Source organism: Clarias gariepinus, chromosome 11 (genome assembly GCF_024256425.1).
Source record: "Clarias gariepinus isolate MV-2021 ecotype Netherlands chromosome 11, CGAR_prim_01v2, whole genome shotgun sequence".
NCBI lineage: Eukaryota > Metazoa > Chordata > Actinopteri > Siluriformes > Clariidae > Clarias > Clarias gariepinus.
The window spans coordinates 12880028-12906315 of NC_071110.1; the positions used below are offsets into that span (position 1 = coordinate 12880028).

A 26288-nucleotide genomic window follows, 5' to 3' on the forward strand; every position below is an offset into this window, starting at 1 on the left:
GTCCATGAGCCTGTCACCAGTTTACTGGTATATAATTGATAATCAATGTTATGTAATTCACTGGGTGGTGTTAATGTTATGGTTAATAAGTGTATATTATATCCATTTAAAATTTTGGAAGTAAAAATATTGCTTAATGATAAATTACTATCAGTATTTTGAAATCATGCACAGTATATTTTGTACAGTACATACTGGCTCTTCCTGTTTTAGGGAAATAAATTTCTTCACTTTAATTAAATTGCAAAAGCAGGGCAAACCTTTTCCTTCCTCTAAAGAGCTTTCACCACTGAAGATTTTTTAAAAGATCATAAGGTTTGATCCTTTTTTTTGTGCTCATTTTGGTGCACAGACTTCTTTACAACTAATTATTTATTTTTTGTTCCAAAAGGTCTAAAATAGTTCCCGCCCTCCCATTTGAGCATTTTACCATTGTAATAAAGTTGTTACCAAACTCTCGAACACTGCCACTCAGTGCTGATTTAATTTCTTCTCAAAGTCAGTTGTCTGTTCTCAATTAAGTTTAAACTAATGGGGATCAAAACACTATTAAAAACTCAATCGCTTATCTTTAAATGTGTAATTGCAGTGTGTGCTGCCAGCACTTGGGGGATTTCTGCCTCTTACTTTAGATGACTTGTCAAGGTGATCTCATTCATTTGGCTGTTCCATGTATAATAACCCACCACCTCTCTTTTTTTTACCTTCTTTAATGAAGTGTCAGTAACATATAATAGCATTAAAGTAAATCATATTTGTAGACCGGTACAGAAGTTATGCTGTACTAGTAGCACACAGATTTCAGTAACATTTGTAGGTGACGATCCCCGTTGCATTAAGGTTAAATAGATTGATAGAATAAGAAATTAGAAATACCAATGTAGATAAGAATTCCCTGTTCATTTGGCTTGATTATTGTTATTCTGCTCGCTCATCTGCACCTTCCCAGTCACTTTGTACACTCTAGCAATGTGACTGCATTTATGTCCTGTTAAATAATCTATATTCATTCACTATTACGTGGCAGGAATTTATGTTGTTCCTTCATGATTATTCATTTTGTATGAGCTTTTATAGAAAGTAACTGAAGCAGAACATTACCCAAGCGTAAGGAAAGGCCGTTAAGGGCTTAAAGGGAAACTCCACCATCTAATACAATAATATATGTTTCTTTTTAAATACTGCTTTTGTGAATGGGGAGTCTGGTGGTAATTTGTAAATGCGGGTGTGTTTTTATTCTTCTTCTGGGACAATAATGGATTGTAGAGATCCAATAATGTCTTAATGACATCACAGGGTGACGATGATGTTTCGACCATAAGGGATGAGTCAGTTTCTGTTGTTAACCCCATAAACTTTGTTGGTAATTTATAATTTTCTCCTTTCATTTAATATTAATAAGAAATCCAGTGAAGTAAAAGTAGAGTTGCAGCAAACATTGTACATGAAAACACTATTAATCTAATTATGGCAGTAACTGGACTTGTCTACTCAACGATTAGTGAGATGATCGTCACATTGGCCCTGGTGGCGATTAGCATTAATTTAAAGATGATTCAAATCATTCGGAGTGGATTTTTTCATAAGTAGTTGAGCACACATCCTATCTCTCTGTATTAATGCCGAGAATTTACCACAAACGCTAAGCTAAAGGCTTCCAACAAACTGGAGAAAAAGTCCCACAGAAAGCAAAGTTATTTTATTTCATAAATGTTTAAAAAGCAAACATGGACAGAGGAAAAGGTCTGTGTTGTATTTCTTACTTGCTAAGTATTTTTTGTGTGTAGAAAAAACTATTCAGAGTAACTGTGTCTTATAAGTCTGACAGCATTTTATGTATGTACACATTTTATGAGTCCTGTGGTAAAGTGTTTTGCAATAGTGAGACTGAAAACTATACAGAAGAGAGCAGAATAGTGTTGCCCTTTATTATTATTATTTTTTAATACACACTGAATATCTGGTCTCTGCCAGTGAAGAATAGCTTACCACCTCCCTGACATTCTCCTTAAAACTGTTATAAAATGTGTAGATTGCCTAAGCACAATGTAGGGCTACAGAGGGAAAAGAATATTACTGATGTATATTTATGATGTAAAATATTACAGTTTGTTATTTATGGTCATTTGGAATATCGATTGCTTTGACATCTCGTGTTAATTTGCAGTGCCATGGAATGTTTGATCATTTGATCACTAGATGGCAGCAAAAAGCCAACCTAGTCAAAAATAAATAAATAGATAATACTAATAATACCACCATTGACAAAAAAAACTAAAAGTAACCCAACTGAATTACTTTCCTGTTGTTTTGTTATCTGAAACTGACTGAATTGGCACAATATCTACACATATTTCTGTTTGCATGGTAAAGAGCAGCTATAAGTACATTTTACTCTGAGTACATTTTCTCTTTTTTACAGTGGCATAGTTTGGAAATTGGATATGTAATTGTGCAAAAGCAAACCTCCATTTTTTTAATCCAGTCAGAAACAAACAAACAAAAAAGAACGATAGATCAAATTCTAAATTAAAGTACTTTTTTTTTCTTTTACAAAATGTCTAAACTCTATGTAATGTTATAAACAGTGAAATAAATAACGAACATCTAAAACATGTTTCAAAAACTGCCTGATTATTGAGTGCTTCAATGTGTCTTATGTTTTGTTGCAAACACAAAGGCAATAACGGTGAATGTTCTGACCTACTGAAGAACTCATCCTGCTTCTAAAAGCTAAATAATAATAATAATAATAATAGATTGTATTTGTTTATCAGTTTTTCAAGAAAGTATTAAATAATACTGAGGAGATAACATACAAATATGAAATATTGTGAAATGTTTATAACCTAAAAATGTGACAAAAAAGAGGAATCAAGATTTAAAATTCATTTAAATAAACTACTAAATACTGATTTATTCACATTATATACATGCCTTATGCTAGGGGAAAAATGTTACTAATGCGAATGCAATTATAAAAGTATGGAACACTTTAAATTACTCTGAGAAGTTTTTCTGGACACAGAATAAGTTTAGATATTCGGTGGAAGGAGATTCTCAAACGACAGTGGTATTTAATCAAAAGACTTAAACTATGTCCAGAAAGTAGGCTTTGCATTATCTAATATACAAATGTTCATATATGGAATCCCATATTTTAACAATATTTTCCACCAATAATCACATCAGCAAAGTAATGTACAGCAATATTAACATGGGGAAGTAAACTGAAAATACATGATAAATTTATAATTCGCATATAAAGAATGAAATGATTGGTCAAGCAGACAGACAAAAATAAATAATAAAATAAAAAAACAGCAACAAGAAAAAAAGCAGCTATGCTTGTTGTCTGATCCTGAGACTGTCTACACCAATGGTATTTAACAATGAATTTGTGCTTATGTGTGTTAAATATTTCACTTTTCAAAATAAATTAAGGGCCAAATATGAAAAGAGCAAGGATATACAGACATATATAATAACACAATAAGCTATATGTTAGCTTCATTAGGCCAGGAACAATTATGAATTGTGCTTTCAATTGTTATCACTTCATGTTTAATTTGTCAGTATTTTGGTATCCATATATTACATAGATGTCCATGTTCAGTCTTTTATCTTTTATATAACATTCTTGTAATGGCGTACACTTCAGAGGACACTCACTTTCACAATGTAAAAAAAGAAACAAAAAGAAAAAAGAACAGACAATAAATATTCACATTATGCAGCGCACATATTCTTGCCTTAAAGCGTAATTATTGGCAAAGCCAAGGTTTTCCGACTTGAGATGAACCACATTTCTTGCCGCTCCCTGGTAATATCTGCAAAAGGTATATAACAGGCACAGTGAGGGGGGTAAAGAAAGCAGTATTCAATGGGAAAAAATAAGTTTAAAAAGCACAACAATGAACACAGAACGTGTCTGTATATTTTGGCACTTGGCAACTCAAACAAACTGATTTTTATGAAAGGATGGTGAGTTGGAGGGAGGAAATATGAGAGTTTGAGCCTAAATGGACCTGGTGTTACAGTAACAAACTCAACGACTTTTTGTTTTTTGGTGATTAGACTGGCGTTATAAAACGGCAACGCTCTCTGGTGTCAAATTTGCCTTTGTTAGAGGCTTAAGTAATCTCCTTTAGGAGTTTGAGGAGGGAGACCCGGAGCCCCAGCAGGCTACACCGAGCTACACTTAGCGCCCTCCCCGGGCCGGATAGCAGCATTGCCGTGACAGTTACGCAACAGAAAGAAAGAAACAGAGGTGCTAAATGAAGTACTCTTTCTTTTCCTCTGCATGTGCGTAGTTCCCCTCCGCATTGATGATGGCCGTGTCTGCGTCAGGGGCGTCCTCCGCTCCTTTGGCCTCATTGGTTAAGTATGTCCCTGTCCACACAGTCCCACATAGGTCACAGACAAGTAAGGAACAGCAGTGGACAATGTTCAAGCATTTTAGCACACTCTCTAGGCCACAGGAGATGGCCACAGAGAGATGAGGCGATACCTACCTTTATGCCTGGCCAGATAGCGGCCCAGGACGATGATGAAGCACAGTGTGATGAAGACCACCACAGCCACCACTCCTCCGATCAGCGCGTGATCAGGACCATGCTGGGTCAATGCATTTGGGTCTGGAGAACAAGAGGAAGAGGAGATTGGGTACAGGTACACAGGTACAGTGGGTAGGCATATAATCTCCAACATATATGCAACAATTATTTTAACATACCTCTTGAACTAAGTAAACAGTAGTTCTGTTTAATTATAATGAATTTTTAAGTACAGTTTCTGTTAGATTTTGCTGAATAAGTGATGTCCTACATCTCCAGCATCTGTGGTTAAATCCTGAACTCAGGTTCCTGTCTGTCCACACATTCCTTTCAGGTCTGTGTGGATTTCCTTTAGGTTCTCCAGCTTCCTCCCACAAACATGCTGGTTGGTGCATTGGTTACGATAAATTCTCTCTAGTTGTGAGCGAGTGTGTGAATGTGTGTAGGTGTGTGTATATGATGCTCCGGAACAGACTGAAAACCCATTCTTAAAATAGACTCCACAATGACCCTGACCAGAATGAAGCACATACTGAAGATGAGCGACTTGATGAATTAAGGGCGTAGGTTAACGGAAGCATGAGAGAATTCAGTAAAATTAAGACCAAAAACAAAATAAATCCATATACTTTCCCAAACTTTTTGTGATATCCACATGGCATTGGGTTTTGTGTGTCAATGGTATTACATCATTTCAGATGAAAAATTATGTACATTTTGAGCATTACAACTACTTTTAATTGTAAAATTCATGGTAGCATTTCATATGCTTTTTTCATGTCAGGACTTAAAGCACAATGTTCACTTTCCTGCAATTTATTTTACTGCTTGTCTATTCAGGACACCACTGATTGTCCTTGGACTTCCATCCTAAGGACATCTTGAGTAAAATTCAGGAAAATGTGTCAGAATTTTTTTTTTTCCTCCTCTCTATCCTAGGAAAAAAAAAAGGTTTTCTAGGAAGTCTTGCTAAATTTAATGTGTTATCAATAGTGGTGGTGGTGTAAGTGGAACTGGCTTCATTAATTGTTTGACAGATTAGGGTTGTGAGTATGATTGGCTGATTTTTCAAGTCACTGCCCTACTTTAACATATTTTCACGGACCAACTTATATGGGTAATTGTAGAAGTGCAGTTTTAGATAATGGACGCTAATTTACAGCGTTTCCTCGTCTTAGTATGGAAAGAGTTGGTTGACTCCCAGGTATATGCTAATACAGTACACTAATACATACTGTTTAAAATCCTAATGTTAAACAGTATGTATTAGTCAAATCCTAATTTTATTTATTTATTTATTTTAAAACATTCCTGTGAGATCATGCTGTTTACTGTGTGGCCGATTAGTGCTGATCGATTTTAAAAATTTTTATCAACATAAAACATATTTAAAATGACCAATGCTATATGAAACAAAACAGACCTTCAAGTCTTACATTCCTCTGCTCTGACACAGCCCTTAGAAATATGACCAACTTTAAAAATGTCTGAGGTTGCTGAGGGCTAATTTGTCTCTCGGGTTTAACTTTGAGCGAGCAGATGCGGGTGAACTCAGTCATCTCTGGAGCTGAGCTGAGTAATTGCCACCTAGAATAATGATTTTCCCAACCCTGCAGCGACCACTGCAGCAGCGATAGCCCTCTAGTTCACTTGCTGTCTGTCGTGTTTGCCTTGACCCCTACCTTCTGAGGACGCTGTGAAACGTCTGCTGGTCGATCTGGGTGTTGTAGGTGTTTGAAACCTTTGGCCCTGTCCACAACCGGAGCGTGCTGTTTCAGTGCTTATGTGAGCGTGTAAACTTTAACTATGTGTCTTTACTGCGCTGCTAGCGTGCTCTCATTAGTTCACAGTGATGAATGTGTCCTGCTGCTGCTGCACTTGGCAAAGTGACCCTGAGAGATGAGGGGAAAAATGGCTTCTGCAGTGCCATATTTAACACCCATATAAACCCATTTACTTCAATTAACATTTGGACTTGTCCACAAAAAATGACATGGTGGACTGGACATCATGTTTGAGTAACTGCTAGCAATTTTGTGAGGTTTTACTAAAGATTTTTATAGTTTAACATTATTTAGAAGTTCAGTTTTGTTTTACATACAGTATATGTTGCTTTGGAGGTATTTATTTGTTCAACTGAATATACAAGGGACGTTCAAGTCAAATTGGGACCTAACATTTACAGAAAATTCAAGCACACTACTGTCGCAATAAAAAGGTGCAAACGTTTTAAAAATATCTGTTAATGATGATCCCACTTGAGGTGGTCTTGGAGCCCTCGGAGTCGTTCCCTTAAAGATTCATTGAGTGAAATGCCTGCTTCGTGAAAGTCGATGGACAGTTTGTCAAAAAATGACATCTGTTTTCAGGAACCGTATACCACTTGTACACCACTTGAACATTACAGCAGGTTGGAGATTACCGACAAATTCCCATATAGTCCTGACCCAAAGCCATTTCTACATGTTTGGGCCATTTAAGGAGTTCCTGGGAGGCCAGCGTTTAAGACATGAGAAACCTTTCTAGCTTGATGGTATTCAAGCACTAGGGAAATGCTGGTGCAAAGTGTAGTAGTGTAGCAAGTAATTATATAGAGAAATAAAGATAGTTTTTACTTTCAGAAATGTATTCTTTTATTTTGCACAGTCAACAGCCCTTATTTGACTTGAAATCCTCTCGTATTTTTCCTTCTACAAAGTACTGACATAAAGAAAAAAACATGTTTACAGGGGTAAACATTGGCTCACATGAAAAAATGAATTAATTATCTTTTTTGGTTAGGTTTAATACTAACTACATTTTTTGGTGTGTCATGCTTACATAAATATATTGTGTTTTAAATATCACTCTCTGTTGCTGTTACATCAAAACATCAGTTGGCCTCTAAAGCTGAATAGTAATTTAAATCAAGCAGTTTTATGCACAAGAATAGCTAATGTGCTAAAACACACACACTGTACTTCTTTGCTTATTTTCCCTGGTGATAAAAGAAATGGGCCTTTTGATTGAAAAGAAGCATCTATTTTTTACACCTACGAACACGTATACCCTGGACATGCTGTTACATCTGAATGTGTGTGTGCACACAGGATATCAATGACTTTTAAGAAGTAAGAGAGTGCTAAATGAAAAATAAGACACTTAAGGTTGGTATTGAAAGTGCGTCGTAAAACTTGCATGTCCTTAACAACTAACATACTGCTTATCTACATTATCAACTGACTGTCAGCTGCAGAATTTTAAGTGGTTTTAAGTGGTTTGAATGAAAGCACTTTATGCTTTTCAAGAGACTCCATGCTGTAAGGCTCAACCATAATAGTTACATAATAGTAAACATAGAGTTACTGATCTATGCCACTGGCATTTTAGTCCCTTAATGCAGTATTGTGATCAGCATCACTTTTTATGACAAGTTCTCAGTAAACTGCCATTGATATGCATCAAATAATAAAATTATTAAAAAATATAAAACGTTCTCTTATTGTAAATTGATGAAACTGATAAAATCATAATAATGAAGATTTTATCTAAATATTTGCACCGACAAAAAAATATATATTAAATATATATGAAAAACTATATACAGTACACTACAATATGAAATTGTAGAAACTTTTACCAAATAAGATATTAAAGAGAAACGTAAGCAGCTTAAGGTTCTGTTTGCATTCAGTAATTTCATTCAGATAAAAAGATCTCGGAACACTCATGTACAACATAATAGTCTCTGGGAAATAAGGTGTGGGTGTAATTAGATCCTAAAAGCAAATTACTGTTTTTAATTATTTAAATAAATTTTCTTCACAGGCTGGCAATCTCTACAAATCCAATAAGATTATTATATCAGAATATACAAGAGTTCTTGCCATAATGTAAGACATAACACATACAGAAACATGGTAGACAGAAATGACTACAAGGAAACATCAATGGACCAGAACAAAAGACACGTAACGCTGCACGTAGCAGAACAGAATCACTTTTTCAAGGACAGTGCCATGCACACGCTGATGATATGGAAACATGCTGCGACCTCATCATTTTTCTTTGTGCTTCACCAACATCATTTTATAGAGCTTTTTAGCTCTGTGGCTCCATTTCAGGCCACAGTCCTCGGCTTATTGCATACTATATACCATGTAACAAGACAATTGGAGACTATTCCTGTTGGGAAAGTGTATGGAAGCAGTTGCTGAATATAAATATTTGTTATGTATAGACACACAACCTAGATGCTATACATTCCTTATTTAAAAAAAAAAAAAAATCAGGTCATGCTTTTTCAATATCCTCATACTAATTTAAGCAAGTGTTAATATACAGTATAATGAACTGATTTGCTCGCGGCAGGTGCTTCTGAGTTTTGAGGGCCTCTCGTGGGAGTGATTGGAATGGAGCACCATGGCCTTTCGTTACGTCACCCAAGTGCTCCCATGCAAGGCAATGACCCCAAGCTCATGCTATGAAGAAGATTGATTGGCCATGTCTCGCAATGACCATACACTGAACGAGGCGATATTTACCTGAAGTACCTGGTAAGTTTTTGGCTGTTGCCATGGATGCAGACAGAAAAGGGCAACAAGGGAAGACATGGGTGAGGAGATTAGGAAATCAACAGGGGTGAAACACACACATATAAACACACATAAACTTAAGAAATACTAATGAGGAAGGTAGATATTAGCATGCATTCAGAGATTTTGAAAATCTATGGCAGGCTGGGACAATAAAGAAACTACAAGCACACTGGAGGACCCCTAAATAACACATCACCATTGTACTGCTTACCTACGTTGATAGTGTTAGTAAAAGTATGGCAACATTATAGCTGCATGCATAAAAGTAGCTTAGTGACATGACCTGTGCATAGCGTTTCCCATCTGTGCTGTGCATCTCCATTAGAGTTACCAATGGCTTCTTGGTTGCTTCTCTGATTAATCCCCTTTTTACCCAGTTGCTGACTTTTGATAAACAGCCCCCTCTAGGCGGGGTCTCTGTTGTGCAATTTAAATTTTTAATAAATGCAGGATGTTCAACATTCATGACAGTTTCAATACCCAAGCTCTGTCTAATTCCATTCCAGATTTTTGTCTTGAAGTTCTTTACTAGTTTCTTGGTCTGTATGATGCTATTTGTTTAGGGATGTTTTTTTTAACAAACGTGGTCCTCTATGTGCTTCATGAAACGATCTGACATTGGATGACAACTAGAATCACTAGAGTTTCACAGCAACAAGGCTGAATATTGTACACAATCATAATTTATTACTTCAACGGTATCTGAATGAAGTCAATTTCAGTACAAGGGGGGATGAATACTTGTGCAAGGTATATATTTGAACATATAAGACGAGCTAGGCAACAGAACCAGATGGACTGATTGTTTTTATCTCTTTTACCTTTTATCTTTAACATCTAAGACAGACCGGCACCTGGTATTTTGGCTTTTATCTCAGTACTGCATCACTAAAAACCTTTTAGGCCAATTTGTATGCTCAAAAAAAAAAAGAAAGAAACATAGAAAGAACGAAAGTGTGCTGTTAAAAGGTGTATCTGATGAAAAGTGTCAGCAGCCACAGAGACAATGCGAGAAAAATGAAAGCGATAGTGAGAGAGAAAAAAGAGAACACATATAGCTTAAGTGATTTAAACACAATATGCCTGATCCAGAACCATTTGCACTGCAGACTCTGTCTTCCCAGTGGCATTAGTTTGAACCTCTGAGCTAGGCTATATAACATCTTGCACACACTCCCAAATGTATAAGTTTACTGAAACAGTAATATTCGTTGCCTCTTTCCCAGTGAGGGATCTTTTAAATGCTCAGCTCCTCCATTTTTAATGAGAATGGATATAAGCAAGCTTCCCTGGCTTGGACTTCAAACGAGGCCCATTCAGATCACTGTCTGCCGGGCATAGTGCTCTTCCGGGATGTTTCCCTCTATTCCGGTTACTTAATTAGTTCCTTAAATATCTGGATCTCGTAAAAAAAAATAAGAATAAAAAAAAAATAACACCATATTTTCACTCTGTTATGCTCTGTAGCCAGATTTTTGTGTGTGTCAAGTGAACGCTTCAGAGACTTTTACAATGTGTGTGTTTTTCAGTAGAATGCGATTTTTATAGATGCTTGCATACCTCTCTGTGCAAATAAACACAGCTCCTTTTAGGCCATTTCATCAGTCTAATTAAGAAAGGTTCGTAGAGAAACTGAGCATATGTAAACTTAGGAAGTAAGGTGATAAATATTTTACTGTGAAAGGCAATTGTTGCACTGTTTATTCAACCCCTCAGAGACAGTAAATGCTGATGCTGACTTGGAAAAAAAAAGTTGTAGAAAAGTTTTAGGCAAAGGTATATAGCAGCATAGTTATAGCAGCATATATATTTAATGCCAGCAAGATGAGCCTATTTTTATTCCTGCCAACATCTCTTCCATGGCAAAAAAAAAAATATATAACCTTCATACACACACACTGATCAGCCATAACATTTTGACCACTCACATAATATTGAGTACAGTAGGTCCCCACTTTGCCAACAAAACAATAATGACTTATGTGTTCTGACACCTTTCTATTGGAACCAGCATATTAACCGTTTCTTCAATTTGAGCTACAGTGGCTCTTCTATTGGATCAGGCTGCACGGACCAGCCTTCAATCCCCATGAGCATCCATAAGTCATGGCCACCCATGAACCTGTCGCCAGTTTACCGGTTTTCCTTCCTTGGATCACTTCTGGTTGGTCCTATCTACTGCAGTCTGGGAACATGCCACAGGAGCTGCAGTTTTGGAGCTGTTCTGACCCAACTGTCCAGCCATTCTAACAGAAGCTACATTTTTAATATTTGGTTACAATGGCTGCTGAAGGTTGGTGGGATACCTTATATTAGGCAACAAGTAAACACTAGTTGATGTGTTGGAAGCAAAATAAAAGGGCAGGCATAAGGATTTGAGTGACTTTAACATAGGCCAAATTGTGATGGCTAGAGGACTGGGTCAAAGAAACTCCAAAACTGCAGGTCTTGTGGGATGTTAATGGTCTTCAGTGGTCAGGACCTACCAAAAGTAGTCCAACTGGTCATAATGTTATGGATTATCGGTGTATACAGTACAACATATATTTTATATATATTAACATTCACCCATCCATGTGATACATGCTGGGTGCAGAAGAGCAAAGACTCGGCATGCAAAGAAAAAAACAGAGTTGAGCTAATCTTATGGTAATGTAAATCATTTCTAATACAATCTGGGAAGAAATCTACTTCTCTGTTTGATGTGATAAATCATGTTGATAGGCAACCGCAGGCAGGTACACAAACACTTCTAAGCCCTCTGCTTGTAATAATTCATGATTATTAAACTCCCATTTCTCTGATTTATCCAAAATAATTCCAAGGTTTTCTGTTGTGTAGGTAGGTTGGGTAGCCTACACTGAATAGCCAGAATAAATTGCCACCACAGTTCTTGTTAGATAAATCAGGTATGATTCATAAAGTATGTGAAGAGGTTATCATTAAAACCAGTATGTAATTTCCAGTTATCAGGGCTAGTATTTTCGCCAGCAGGCTGTTGCTTAATGCACTCTAAAGACACATTTTTACTTTAACTATCTATCTAGCTACACCATATGGCCCAAAGTTCACAGCCATACACTTTTTGAACAGCTCTCTCCTGATGTAGTTACCTCTATGCTGTTATAATAACCTCCATTCTTCTGGAAAGGCTTTCCACTACATTTTCGAGCATGGTTGTGGGGCTTTGTATTCATTCAGCTAAATACTGAGGTCAGGGACTGATGTTAGGTGAGGAGGCCTGGGGAGCATTCAGACTCAAAAGTTTATTGCCAAGATGTTCAGTGGAGCTAAGGCCAGGGTTACAGTAAGTGAAGGCTACTTAAATTCTTCACTCCAACCTTGAAAAACAATGTCTTCAACGACCTCAGTTTATGTATAGAGGCATTAAATTGGAATAGGTTTGGGCCTCTTAGTTCCAGTGAAGGGAAATTGTGATCTAAGCGCATCCAAAAATACAACTTACTGTATACATTTGTGTGCATCTAACTCTGTGTCAAATGTTTGGGGAAGACCCTCAAGTGCCCACATACAGTACTTTTGCATCAAGTACTTTAATAATGTACGTTTACATTTAGCTAGTTGTGTAATAGTGTAAATTGTATTTGCTAATATGTAATGAGTTATCAACCTAGCTATGAAGTAGTGTATATTACACTAGCTAATTTGTATTTAATCTGTAATTATGTATAATGTTTTTCATGCATAGCCTAAATTTGCTAGTATCTATCATCTATTCAGGGTCGCAGGGGCCTGGAGCCTATCCCGGGAGACTTAGGGCACAAGGTGGGGTACACCCTGGATGGAGTACCAATCCATCGCAGAGCACACATGCACACATTCACATGCTCATTCACATACTACGGGCAATTTGGGAACGCCTATTAGCCTAATCTGCATGTCTTTGGATTGTGGAAGGAAACCTATGCAAACATGCAAACTCCACGCACACAGACCCCGTTGCAGGAATCGCACCCGGACCCTGTAGGTGACCTGTCTAAGTTCAGTTTATTCCAAATCTTTCAGGTATTGATAACTCAAAGACAAAATAATTTCACTAAATTTGCCTGCGCAAATGACATAATTAAATGCTTGACAATTACTATACAGTAAATGATATGTTGCCTATCTGATAAGTTCTATAGTTTTAGAGAGTCTCTTTTTAAGTACTTTCCTACACTGACTCAGGGGCTTGATTAATAAGGCCCAGTGTTACCACTCAAGAAAAAGGTATGGCTCATCCATGTCCTAAATCTCAATTTAACCCTAGTGTTGAACATCAGACAATAACACAACTCCTGTTTGCATGATATAGTGCAGCTGATATTATATATGATGAATGGAAACTATATTCATTAGGAATTTAAATCCTGAAAGGTTGGATGAAAAACAATATGATAGAAATCAATAGCAAGTATCCAATTTCCAAGACAATGACCATAGTGTTCATTTGGGAGTACGTAAAGTGAAGAAAAACCCATCCAGATGACAGATCTTACCATATTGCATATGTTAGGTGTTCAAGGTCCCATTTCTGTGCTCTCATTACATAGGGTTATTGGTATTTTACACTGTCCTGGGAGTAGTTTCTAAATGGAAGCCCTGTCATAAATATCAGCTTTGGGAAGCTAATGGTGCACAGTTTGGGTTTAGATTGAGTCAGGCTTCAATTGAACGCTGGCATCTAATTTTCAAGCCATCATGTGCCTGTCCCTCTTACCTCGTGTTCCGACCTTACAAAGATAGTCTCCCTCTTTAAAATAGTCACAAAGATGAACGCTACATCTTTCAGCTGAAATGTTTATAAAAAGGTTTCTCTAAATGCCGATCTGGAATTTTATGAGTCTCTATCCTATGTTCTCAGATTAAGATAGTGTTTAATATGGAAATGATAAAATAAAACAGGTTTGTATAAACTGATTTAAGATTTCAGTTATTGAAGAAATTTGCACATGGTGTTGGCATTATTTGGTCATGCTCTTTATATGGTATCATATACTGTAATATCAACCAATTTACACGGCTGGATCATGATTTGCACCACTGGTAGGTGCAAAAATGCTGAAATTTAATGGAGATGAATAGTGCCTGGGTGACTTCAGATGACATTTATTGCCTCTTAGCAGTCATGCCATTAGCGGATTATCTTCATCCAAAGGCTGGACAACTCAGAGAGAGAGAGAAGGAGAGAGAGAGAGAGAGAGAGAGAGAGAGAGATGATAAACGTCTCATTGGCCCACAGCAAGACATTCAAATGAATTAGAAGCAAAAGTAATGACTAATGTGAATGAGACGCTCTCTCTCTCTCTCTCTCTCTCTCTCTCTCTTTTTCTGCCTGATGAACAAGGAATAAATGCAGCAGGATATGCTGGCTTGTGGAGGTTGGATGAAGTCAGGGGTGAATCGTTTTAACTTTTACAGATCACTGAGATGTGAGTACACTGTGCTGCTCTCCATTAGCGAAAAATAACCTTTGGCTATGACCTTTGCTGGGTTTCGCTTTTTTTTTTTTGTCTGTTCTTTCCCCTTGGCAATATTACTCCACACACTTTACTTCTATCAAGATTCGTTCATTAGCTAAATTTATACATATACTGTCTAGAAATGAAGATATTTATCAATATGATTGCACAATAAATTTCATCATGTTGAAGCATGGCACGGGGAGAAATTTTAAAATGAAATCAAAACCTTTCATCATTTGTGGCATCTTAAGAATTTTATTGAATATATGTGCCTTTTAAATGCCTGAGGTTTTAGTTAAATTAGTTGATTTGATGTATTGATCACATTGTAATAGATGTAGTCTAATGTCAAGGCAATTCAGTATAAACAGTAATGTGGCAGATTCACCAGCAGATTTTGCTTGGTGGTCCTGCTTGATGTCCTATCTTTTGAAAAAACAATGCCTGAGAGGAAATCACACCTCACAGAGAATGGCCTATGTCACAAATAATTACCTCACAAGGAAAAATGACCTTTAGTTAAAAGATGAGAATGGAAAATGCAGTGAAGAATTTAAATCCTGAGCACAGACGAATCAAAAATCATTTTTCCACCTTTGCATCAGAGCCGACAGTATATCGCACTCCAGTATATGACTGACCCAGACTGGTTTGTGGCTGCTGATTATAAATCTCTGTATTTCTACAGCTAATATTCTTTTCCAACGCTCCAGTTTTATCATGACAAATGTGTATGTGTGTTTGTAGCCAAGACTTAATTATATGTTCTCACACGGCACTGTCTGCATCTGAGGATCAACTGATATCTCAGCCTCACCATTAAATACTGCCTCAGACAGCATTTTCCCCTCTTTCCTTATAACACAACACTAAACTGGGTCAAAATGAGTTATGACTTGTGAGTCTGTGTGTGTGTGTGTGTGTGTGTGTGTGTGTGTGTGTGTGTGTGTGTGTTTGTGTGCAGCTTTTGTGTGCGCCATGATCGATTGAAAGACTGTAAGACAGAACCAAGGTAAACAACAGAATGTTAAAATGACACCTGGATAAAAAAAAAAAAAAGTACGAAAACACATTAAAAAAATCCATCGTTTTTCACAATACTGTAAGCAAGCATTAGCTTAAATAATAACTCACCATACACAAACAGTACATAGTCATCACTGTTGGTCCCAAGATGGTTTCTTGCCTCACACCGGTATGTGCCATTGTCTGTTTTGTTGAGGTTTGTGATGATTAGTTCTCTGCCTTCCACGATCATTCGCTCGACATCAGGAAGTACCCCACCGTCTTTTGTCCATAACACTCGGTCAGGTCTACAGCAATGAGCATTATATCAGCGTGAGTATTTAGTTCCAGTCTTACATCATGAGGAAGAAATTTCTACCTATTTCTAATCTGATACACCTCAGGTTATTGCAATTTATTTTTAATGTAAAAAAAAAAAAAAAAGTGTAACAAATCGATTGGGAGTGCAAGAATAGAGAGCGGCCACTTTAATAGGAACACCTGTAGACTTCACTGTTTTACTTGTGGCAGAAGAGTAGTGCATAAATGTGCACAGTTACAGATTAAGTGCTTCAGTTAATATTCATATCAAACATCAGAACAGGGGGGAAAAAATCTGATCTGTCATCTCAGACCATGGCATGTTTGTAGGTGACAGATGGTTAAAAACTTAAAAAAAAAAAAATAAATCATTTGGTTTATTTCCAATCTAATGTTGGTGAGCCTAAACCGACTTTATCCTCAGATTCCCGTTCTTGCTATTGAAATTGAACCCCATGTGGTCTTCCATTGCTGTAGCTCATGCACCTCAAGGTCCATTATGTTGTACATTTGCGCGAATGTTGCAGTATCTTCCTACGATCTTAAACACACCTGGTGAAATCTGCTGTAACATCTGACATAAACCCGCAGATCTGCAGCTCACTAATAATTTTTGCTTTTCAAACCATTTTGTGCAAACTCCAGAGACTGTTTTGAAAATCATAGGATATCAGCAGTTTCTGAATTATTACGACTAGCCTGTCATGCTATGGCCACTGGGATTACAGATTTCCATAATTCAGATTTTTTTATGTGAAAACTGATCTCTACCCACATGAGTGTATAGTTGAATCAATTAAAATTGATTATTTAATCACTGCACAAATCGGTTTGGACATCTAGTTTATGCATGACATAAGTAATTGTTTCAGCACTTGTTTACTGATAGATTTATTTCACTTATAATTCTTGCTATCACAATTCCAACGTATCAGAAGTTTTCAGCCACTCTGTCGACTGTGCCTTTAAACAGCTTGCTATCATGGCTTAGGAAGTTTTTGATAAGCTCATTGACATTATTTGAGCCAACAGGAGGTGAACCTTTGGATGTATTTTAAGGACTAACTTCAAAATCAGTGCCTCTTTGTTCGACATCATGGAAAGATCAAAAGAAATCAGTCAAAACCTCAGAAAAAAAAATGTCGATCTCCACAAGTCTGGTTCTTTCTTAAGAACATTTTGCAAATGCCTGAAGGTACCATGTTCATCAATACAAACAATACCATGCAAGTACTGTAAACACCATGGGACCATGCAATCATCATCCCTCTTGGTAAGGAAGCATGTATTTTGGTACAAAAAGTGCAAAAGTCATATACTGACAACCTAAAAAGCTGCACCGCAAGGAAGAAGCCACTGCACAAAAACCTCCATAAAAAGGCCAGACTGTGGTCTGCATCTGCACAAAGATCTTACTTTTTTATTTTTAAATGTCTTCTGGGATGATGAAACAAAAATGTAACTGTTTGGCCACAATGACCATCGTTATGTCTGGGTCTTCCAAATAGACAACGACCCAGACAACGACAAGGCATATTTCCAAAAGTTGTATCAACATGGCTTAAAGACAATAAAGTCAAGCTATTGAAGTGGCCCTGGCCTCAATATAATAGAAAATGTGTGTGCAGAACTAAAAAAGCCATGTGCAAGCAAAAAAAACGGACTCATTTACACCAGTACTGTCAGTCCGAATGGGCTACATTGTGTAACATTGTAAAATGCAGTGTAAAATGCTTGTGGCGGGCTATCTGAAAGGTTCGACCCAAGTTAAACAATTTAAAGCAATATTAGCAAATACTTTCTAAGTGTATGTAAACTTCAGATTTCATAATGATTTTCATTTGATGGCTTGTACATTTTACGTACATTATGGATATGCTTTGCTTCATCAGACAACCAGGATAAAATTTATGAAATTAGTTTTGTGGTTCACTGCATTTAACACATATTAATATTTTTAATTGTATTAATCAGACTTGAAGGATTGATTTATTTAAGTTTTTACATTGGAAATGTCCGTAGCCGTACTGATACTGCGTGATCAAATGCACTGCATTGTTGAAATGAGCTGAGTTCTTGTTATAATATATACTTATTTGTTTAAGACCTGCATAAGTTTGATATTTATAGCTTCAGTAAAAGTTACTGTCTCGCCCTTTATTTTCATTTGTGGGCGAGAAGATTCTAAAGGCCATGCCTGTGGCTTGGAAAGGTCACAGAATTCACCTTACTTAATAAACTACAATGTCTCTGTAATTATTTAAGATTTAGCTACTAAGTATAGCTCTCATAAATATCAAGGGTGTCTGATTTATTAGAGCTTTTTCATGTGGTGGAGAAAAGGTCTGCACTACTCTCTGAAATTATTTGCACTCTTTAAAATGAAGACGGAATAAAGTCATCAACAAACAGCCTGTTCACTGAATTACTTACAAGGGGTTGCCTTTAGATGAACACTCCAGTTTGAAGTACTGTCCTTCCTGTGGCACCATTAAAGAGGGAACAATCTCTACCTGAGGTCTATCTGTGATAGAAAAGAAAAGAAAAAAACAGTAGAATTGAAAAATGAGAACTGGGGCAGATAAGCAAATGTGGGCCTCAGCCTCCATTCAGTGCTTTAGTTATGCATGGAATGTTCCCAGTGAGACTGAAATGTTATTTACTGTAGAGGATGGAAGAATACAAAAAACTAACAAACAAACAAACAAAAAATAGAAATACAAATATGCAATGAAAATGCATGTAAAATAAAAATTAAAATAATGTTGGCATAAATGATAATTAAATCTTTTACATATTCATAAAGACACTGATATAAAGTGATTATTTCTTTTTCCTGCCTTTCTATAGCAATAAAGGGTGGCTAGGCTGGCACCCAACCCTCCTCCTTTTTTACCTATGTTTTGGGACTGGCCATCATCTACATCTAAGCATTTGGCAGACACTCTTATCCAGAGATTTTTTTATCTCATTACAGATGTGAGCAGTTGAGGGTTAAGGGCCTTGCTCAAGGGCCCAACAGTGGCAACCTATGCTAGGGGTGGTAGAGTGATTTTATATGGATATATGTTTAAGGGCCTTGCAACAGTTTACAAGCTGGCGGTGGCAGGGCTCAAGTCCCTGATCCTCCGAACAGCAAGCCAGAACCAGGATGAAAACATTCTGTTTTGTATGTTTCTATGTCTGTCTGTATGCCTGTATTTTGTAACAGCATCATGCAAAACAGCCTAGACAGAATTTAATGAAACTTTGCAAGTCCTTCGGTAATTGCCTGACTTTAAACCTGCACCATAAATTAAATAAAAAAATGTTGAGTAGAAGGGATGTTATGAGCCAACTATCAACCTGATAGTTTACTGTGTATGTGGAAGACACAGGAACGATTGTAATGCACCTACAAAGTGACCAAATCCTCACGAAACACACACAAAAAACGTGACACAGCATTCTTAAAAGAATAAGGCAAGTACACAATGAAAAGTAACCCTTCAAAGATGAATGGACAGTTCAATGTATGTTAATACATACGTTCTAAAACCGCGGTGCTAATAACAAGCAGTAATGTGAAGCGCCACTATGCAATAAAACACAGGTCATTAGAGCAAACATACTGTATCCACAGCAGTCCGAGGTCAGGGGATGTAAAATACCCAGCCTTAGAGTGCAGTGTTATGTACTAAAAATCAAAATGTTAAGAAAAGCGACGTTATGAACCGTTCTTTGTCAGATTTAATAATCTACTTTACGCTAAGCTACTAATAAGCTACTTGCACAATGTTAACAAACATCTGCAACTATGGATCATTTATAGTAATTAGAAAATCTTAACTGAATATTTTTACTACTGAAACACTGTACCAGCACTGAAGTGGTATAAGTGAATTTTAATGCGCTGGAGTCGTTTTAAGACAAAACCTAATCTTTATCCGATCTACTTTTTCAATTTATCATCTGTCATTCACTTTCTGATTACCGAACAGGCAGTGTATTTGGCTGACGACAAAAGCACAAAGTGCAACTTAGTGTAAACAAGGCGTAGGATATATATATATATAATTTTTTTTAACAACATATTAAATTAGAGCCCTTTAAAAAGAAAAAAAATTTGGTAAATAAACTTTGGACGCTTACCCAAAAAGTATTTCTTATCTAGTAATTGACTTTTAGGTTTTGAGAAGTTTGGAGGCTTTCAGAACATCTCTACTCTGAGAAGTTACTCACAATAGACCTCCAGCACTTCTGTGACTTGGTGAGGAGTGGAGCTCAGGGCAACGTGTTCCACACTACAGGTGTACGCAGCTCCATCATCTTTCCGGTCCACTTGGAGGTGTATGGTGCTCTTCACTGTGAAAGACCTGCCTGTGGCATTCACCTCCTTCACACCTGAAATAACACACACCAATGAGAGCATGCCGGAATTCTGCCCTGGGTTTATAGCCCTCTTTTTTTTTAAGTCCATGCTTTATAGACCACATTGATTTCTTCTTCCTTATTCTGTTAGTCAAAAGAACAAAGCAGCAACGTGCAAGTCTACAAACCAACTGGGTTTTGGTCAAAAACATTTCAACACTCCACTGAGACGTTTCTGGAACATATTATAAAGTCAATGAAAACAAAAAAAAACATTTATAAAAAAAAGAAAGACTGTAAAGCACCGCTGACCATCTCCCACTCATCAGAGGAGCATAGAAAGGACACTGATACAGAACCAGTGTCCTGGATTTACACCAGAGACATTCCTATCCACTAACCATGAAAGCCATGGCTCAGCAAAATCATGAACGGCTGAGTGCAAACAGTCCCCAGGAGGGTCTTCTCCAAACAGTTCATTGCACAGTACTTGGACTTGCTCTTCCTCTTTCTCTCTCTCTCTCTCTCTCTCTCTCTTTCTCTCTCTCTCTTTCTCTCTCTCACACACACACACACACACACACACAGTGCAAACACAAATCTCCCCTGTCCTTGAAATTGTCATCCAAATCTCATCTTTGCCATCTAAACAAAATATTGATTTTATTTCTGTCTTTTTTTCTTCTCCCGACATCCTTTGCATCTAGATAAGCATTGGTAAACAAGAGGCGTCAAGGTTTGGCTCTGAGTGGGCAGCTTGCTACATGGTGCCTACATGTATTGATTCACTGTCTATCTATAGGGTTTAAAATTGGTTTCTTCAGTTAAATCACCAGCAATTTGTCAAAAGAAATTAATCAATATTTCTTAAAGAGACAGCTTGACGTTTTGGAAATGAATCATTTTAATCTACGTAACCACAGAATTATTGAATTCACTACAATGTTGGTTTTGTGGGTGCGCACTATCCGACCCAGACGTAATGGATAAACATAAAAGTCAACAGGAATATGTCTAGACCGTGAATATCATCTATGTGCTTTCATGTTTCGTACATTTTTGTTCATTTCAATTTAGTTTAAAACTATACAGAAATCAAGATTTACATCCCTAATGAAAAAATCTGAGGTGTTAGTGGCAGGAAAAAAAGAGGACACATGTTAGAAAGCTTAAAAGAAACCAGACCAATGTTGAAATGTTGGATTATGATAACAGTAGACTGTAGAAAAAAGGGCAACTACTTTAGTACTACAAGGGATGCTCAAGTCAGACCAGGATTTTTAATTGTGCAGAATAATAGAACTACCTTTATTTCCCTATTTAATCCCCTGCTTGAATACCTAAGCCATGATTGGACTGCCTGCTTTACATCTAATTTGCTGGCCCCCCAGGAACTCCTTTAATGGCCCAAACATGTGGCAAACATGTGGCAAACATGGAAATGGTCAGGTACTGTACTGTACTTGAAGTCTTCTGTAAATGTCAAATGGGTTTACACTTTCAATCACAAGAAATTTCATTATGACTTGAACACTTTTTGTACTATGTTTAAAGCATACAGAATGTTTGTTCTGATCCTATTGTTCATAGGAGTTCTGCAGTGAGCATAGTTATTTTATTTTATTTTTACAAAAGTCCGCAGTATTCAGGTGAGATTAATGCCTGAGGTATAAAGATGAGTCATGGGCATAAAAACTTAAGCTATTTTTTTTTTCCAGGAGTGTTAAAACATATATTCGTAATTTCTAGTTGATCTAAAGCTTTGCAGAAAGTGGGCAAGTTTTAATAATCTGTACTTTTTCTATTTTTCTGCATCAGACATTCACACGGCTGAACTCAATTCAGAAACAAAGATTCATTTTATATTATGTTTCATATTTTTTATACTTGTTGCTCAAGGCGTCCGACTCTCAAAGAGACGAAAACTGAAACCCGAGTATAACAAAGATTAAAGGCAGTGAGATCCATCGAAAAACTTTTCAGAATGAAGTAAACATGTTAGACAAAAGACTGCAGATGTAGGTTTGCATTCTGTTAATAATGTAAATGTGAATAAAATCCTTTCTGTTTACAGACTTTCTGTTTACATGCTGTCGGCATCAGAAGAGCAAATGTGCAGATAATATCGCTTATGAAACCCACTTTAATTAGCGATAATAAGTCAACAATGTCATTTGGTAAACATTCTGACTGGTCTAAGACAGCAAGAGATTTTTTTTTTTCTAAAATTACTCATTAATCAGATATTGTAAATGGCATAACTGCGGGAAACCGGCTTTTACTAGTTTAATACTTGCCCTTTGATTGTAATAATTTTAATAATTAGTGTAAGTACATGCTGCTCAGGCTTTAAAGGCTTTAATTGGAGTACTGTTGATTTGGTTGCCTACACTAGATCTAAGCACTGACAGAGATTCCTTTGACCTTTGAACCTGACACAGCTAAAATCTAATAGAACAATAAACCTGGTATCCTTGCATTAAATCCCTCTTATTTTTAAAATAATCCTAAATCAGTGTATATAAGAAAATATACATATACAGTACTATACATTAGCATATAAGAAATGCAATGAGTCTTGGGTGTTCTGTTAATATGAAAAGCTAATGCTAAAGAACAGAAAATTGTTCACATTTATATCACATTATTGTAAAAATCTCTTTGAATCAATGTATTTAACATAAGTGATCCATAACATACAGTATTTACGTAGTCTGTGCATGGCCCAAGTATAAGTTTGCTAATATTTATTCATTTCATTCAATGTTGTTTATTCTATATACTGTGGAACTACATAAAAACACAAGCTGCAATTTTGCACCCCACCTCCAGAACAGACGCGCTTCACACCCTTGCTATTCAAGGATTATTTTCTTTGAGGTCCTCCAAAATGTCTTTCATTACAATATCACCACCCACTGCGGTGAGTTACACCAGATGACAGATAAGAAAATGTGTGGTCACTTAAGAAAGAGAGAGAGCGAGAGAGAGAGAGAGAGCACAGCATCTTGACTTATTCCACTGACGTGTTTTAATTAAATACAGGCATAATACCTTGCAGCAGCATCTTGTATAATGAACAGGGTAAAATTGGCACAACTAAAATTAGGATACAGGAAATGGTTATCTAATTGTATACTTCTCCCATTGAAACCCATCTTAAAATAGCTAAGGGTTTCCGGAATTTTTTGCACGTCCTACATTGCAAGTTTGACCAACGGTAAAAAGTGTTTGAATGTATCTAACTTTAGCATGTGCCAGTGTACTGTACAATACACCAGCAACATCACATTGTCACATTGGGTTTTGACTTTGGTGCTACAGAGCATATCCTTTCCCCTACACAATATTTGATCGTGGATTCTTTTGAAAACTAGTGAGTGACATAGAGGCCGCATGTGATGCTGTGCCGCAGCATAGTAAAATGCTGGCATTTTTACCGCATGCTACGTGAGCACCATTTCTGAGGCAGGAGTGCTTATCTCAGTCTCCGGCCATCAGTTTTTCATGCTCCATCAACCATTCAGCCTGCTTAAACCCTTAGCGAAATGCCTAGACCATATTTCGCCATCTCCGCGGGGTGGATGTGCCTATTCAAGTGAAAATAATTCCTATCCAGTGCCTTCAACTTTAGTGTAATGTACTAAAGCTCTGTTGTAATTTGACTCATAAACTCAAATAAAAGGCTCAAAACTTTTACCTTGAACATATGGTTGGTGGTTTCCAAATTTCAGAGTTAATCTAAGTAAAATGTCACAGTTGCAGTGCTGGGCAGAACTATGCAATGTTATCTCTGAGTTTATATAGTCAATGTCATTGTCTTCATTAAACGTGAAAAGATAAACAGAAAACAAGGGATTCATAGGAGAAGGCCCTGATTAAATAAGACCCAAAATAACAAGTACTAATTTGCATGTGTTCATGCAATTAGTGGGTGTGCTGCAGGTGATTTACAAAGAATAATGGCACGAACAAGGTGACATGCAAAATAGGAGAGGAAGCAATATGTAAATGAAGAGTTTGTTTTTTGTGCTCTTTGTACTTGGTAGCTGCACCAAATCCAGATTTCAGAGATTTTCAGTTGGAAGTAAACTAAAACTCAAATAACAATTAAAGGTGGTCAAACATGTTCAAAACATACTATGAATGTTGTAGGCATGCGGGTGCATTTTGTTAATAATGTAAATGTAAATTAAATCCTTTTCACATAGTCTGTCTAAATGCTGTTAAATGCATCAGAGTAGCAAAATGGCAACACTGTTCGTGCAATATGAAATCATCTTTACTGCAGCAATAACGTCATCATTCTGAGAAACAGCTTGACATTTTTGAGACATTAAAGCATACTTTCAGTAATTTTACTCAGTAGTCAGACACAGTTAATGGCATAATTCTGCCATTTACCAATGGAAATAGGCTTCAGCAAATTAAATACCTGCCCATTGGTTGTGGTAATTGGCAACCGCTGCTCCGAAGTGACTTTCAGGCTTAGTAAATTGCATTGTGGGTGCAAAATTAATTGCTTTCCATAAATACCACCCTACATTTTTTTTCTCCTTAAGATGAAGAAACACACTAAATTGTAGTTTTATTATGGTAAACTGGCTAAACAACTATTTGGCTGATGTGAAAGGTGCTGTCCTCCAAAGACCTTCCATTTGTAAATAAGCTTGCATGCTTTTTGCAGGTGTTAAATGTAGACCTTGGTGGTGTTACTCTAGCACTGCTGGAAACTGTTGATTATGCACTATTACTTCCAATGTATCCTTAAGCCCTGTACTAAACTCCAAATCCCAAGTTTTTCCAAATGACCTATCAATGTAATTGCTCATTTTTTTTTTTCGTGAATGTTAGAATCTAAGTGAATAAATGTCACCCTTGTAGTTCAGTGCTTTCTCATGACCCTGACTGATGTAAAAATGTGAAACCATGCTGTATGTCTTGTCAATAATGGTTAATATACAGTACCTTGCACCTCTTTATCATTTCTGAACCATCGGATGTCGGCGGCTGGTTTGCTTCCAGTTGTTATGCATGTGAGTGTGACATCCTCTCCCTCCTCAGCAGGTCTTGTGAAGCCAGTGATTTCTGGTTTCTCTGGCACCCCTGGAAAAAATAATTATATTATAAAAGGTGTCTCACATTATCCTGGGACATTACATCTACCCGTCAGCAGAAGGCATCGTCCCCTGAGTTCTAAATTACCACTTCAAAGTTACTTCCTGATTATTGGAGTATACTGTATAAGGAACACACATGCACTGTTTCCCTGTGAACTCTTGCCAACCTTAGCATCTGTGTAAATTCTGTGCCATGTATACTGCTAGTGCTATTCCTGTGTCTTGACCCTTGTCCTAACTTTTAGCTACTTTTTGGATTTTGCTGGACTTTGTTCAGATAGTCATCTTTTCCTGCCTGACAATTGCTTATACCAATTAGCCATACACTACCACATTAACACTGATTATTTATGATATACTAGTAAACTTGCGACGGAATCCTAGGCACCCAAAACCCATTTACACCCGTGGGGAGCAAAGGTTAGCCTGTTCTGTCCAATCAGACAGCACAACCACGCAACCCAGAGCGTCTGATAAGGGGAGTCTACACACTACTGGGCATAATGCTTTGCTTTGTAATGTTTCTGCTGATATAGTGTTTAAAAGCTAATTAGGGACCACAATATGTCCCTAAAGAAAAGAATGGAAAATGACTTCTCATTGATGCTCAATCATCTTCCACACCTTCAAGTCATGTATGTACTGTAACATTGTGTTTTTGTCAATAGTCCTTATTAATAATGTACTGGGAATTTATTGTACACCCCAAGTAAGGAAATAATAAGCCTAAGTCCAGGTGATTTATCATGGAAATGGATCAGGTAAAAGATTACGTAGCCTGTAAGGCATTAAAAACAGCCACCACAACACAACCGTGTAAAATGCAAAATGTTTTCTCTTATTCTCTCATACAGTATCTGTCCCTGCTGCTGCCAGAGGGATGCTTCCATCAGG

At 36.9% G+C, this 26288-nt stretch overlaps 1 protein-coding gene across 6 annotated transcripts in view; it reads right to left on the bottom strand.

Moving 5' to 3' along the window:
• Nucleotides 1-1684: 1684 nt before the first annotated feature.
• The window catches only part of cadm2b (cell adhesion molecule 2b), a 191920-nt gene continuing 167316 nt past the window's right edge, over nt 1685-26288 (bottom strand). The window contains exons 5-12 of one of the 6 annotated variants that reach the window (XM_053506656.1): nt 25243-25380; nt 20146-20307; nt 18358-18448; nt 15733-15911; nt 9080-9103; nt 4515-4637; nt 4287-4392; nt 1685-3830 (exon numbers count right to left, since the gene is read on the bottom strand). In XM_053506656.1, the coding sequence (XP_053362631.1) occupies nt 3725-3830; nt 4287-4392; nt 4515-4637; nt 9080-9103; nt 15733-15911; nt 18358-18448; nt 20146-20307; nt 25243-25380 (929 nt within the window). In that variant the 3' untranslated portion in view covers nt 1685-3724. Of the gene's footprint in view, nt 4393-4514; nt 4638-9079; nt 9104-15732; nt 15912-18357; nt 18449-20145; nt 20308-25242; nt 25381-26288 lie in introns of all 6 variants that reach the window. The other 5 variants (XM_053506657.1, XM_053506661.1, XM_053506658.1 and 2 more) reach the window with 5 other exon arrangements.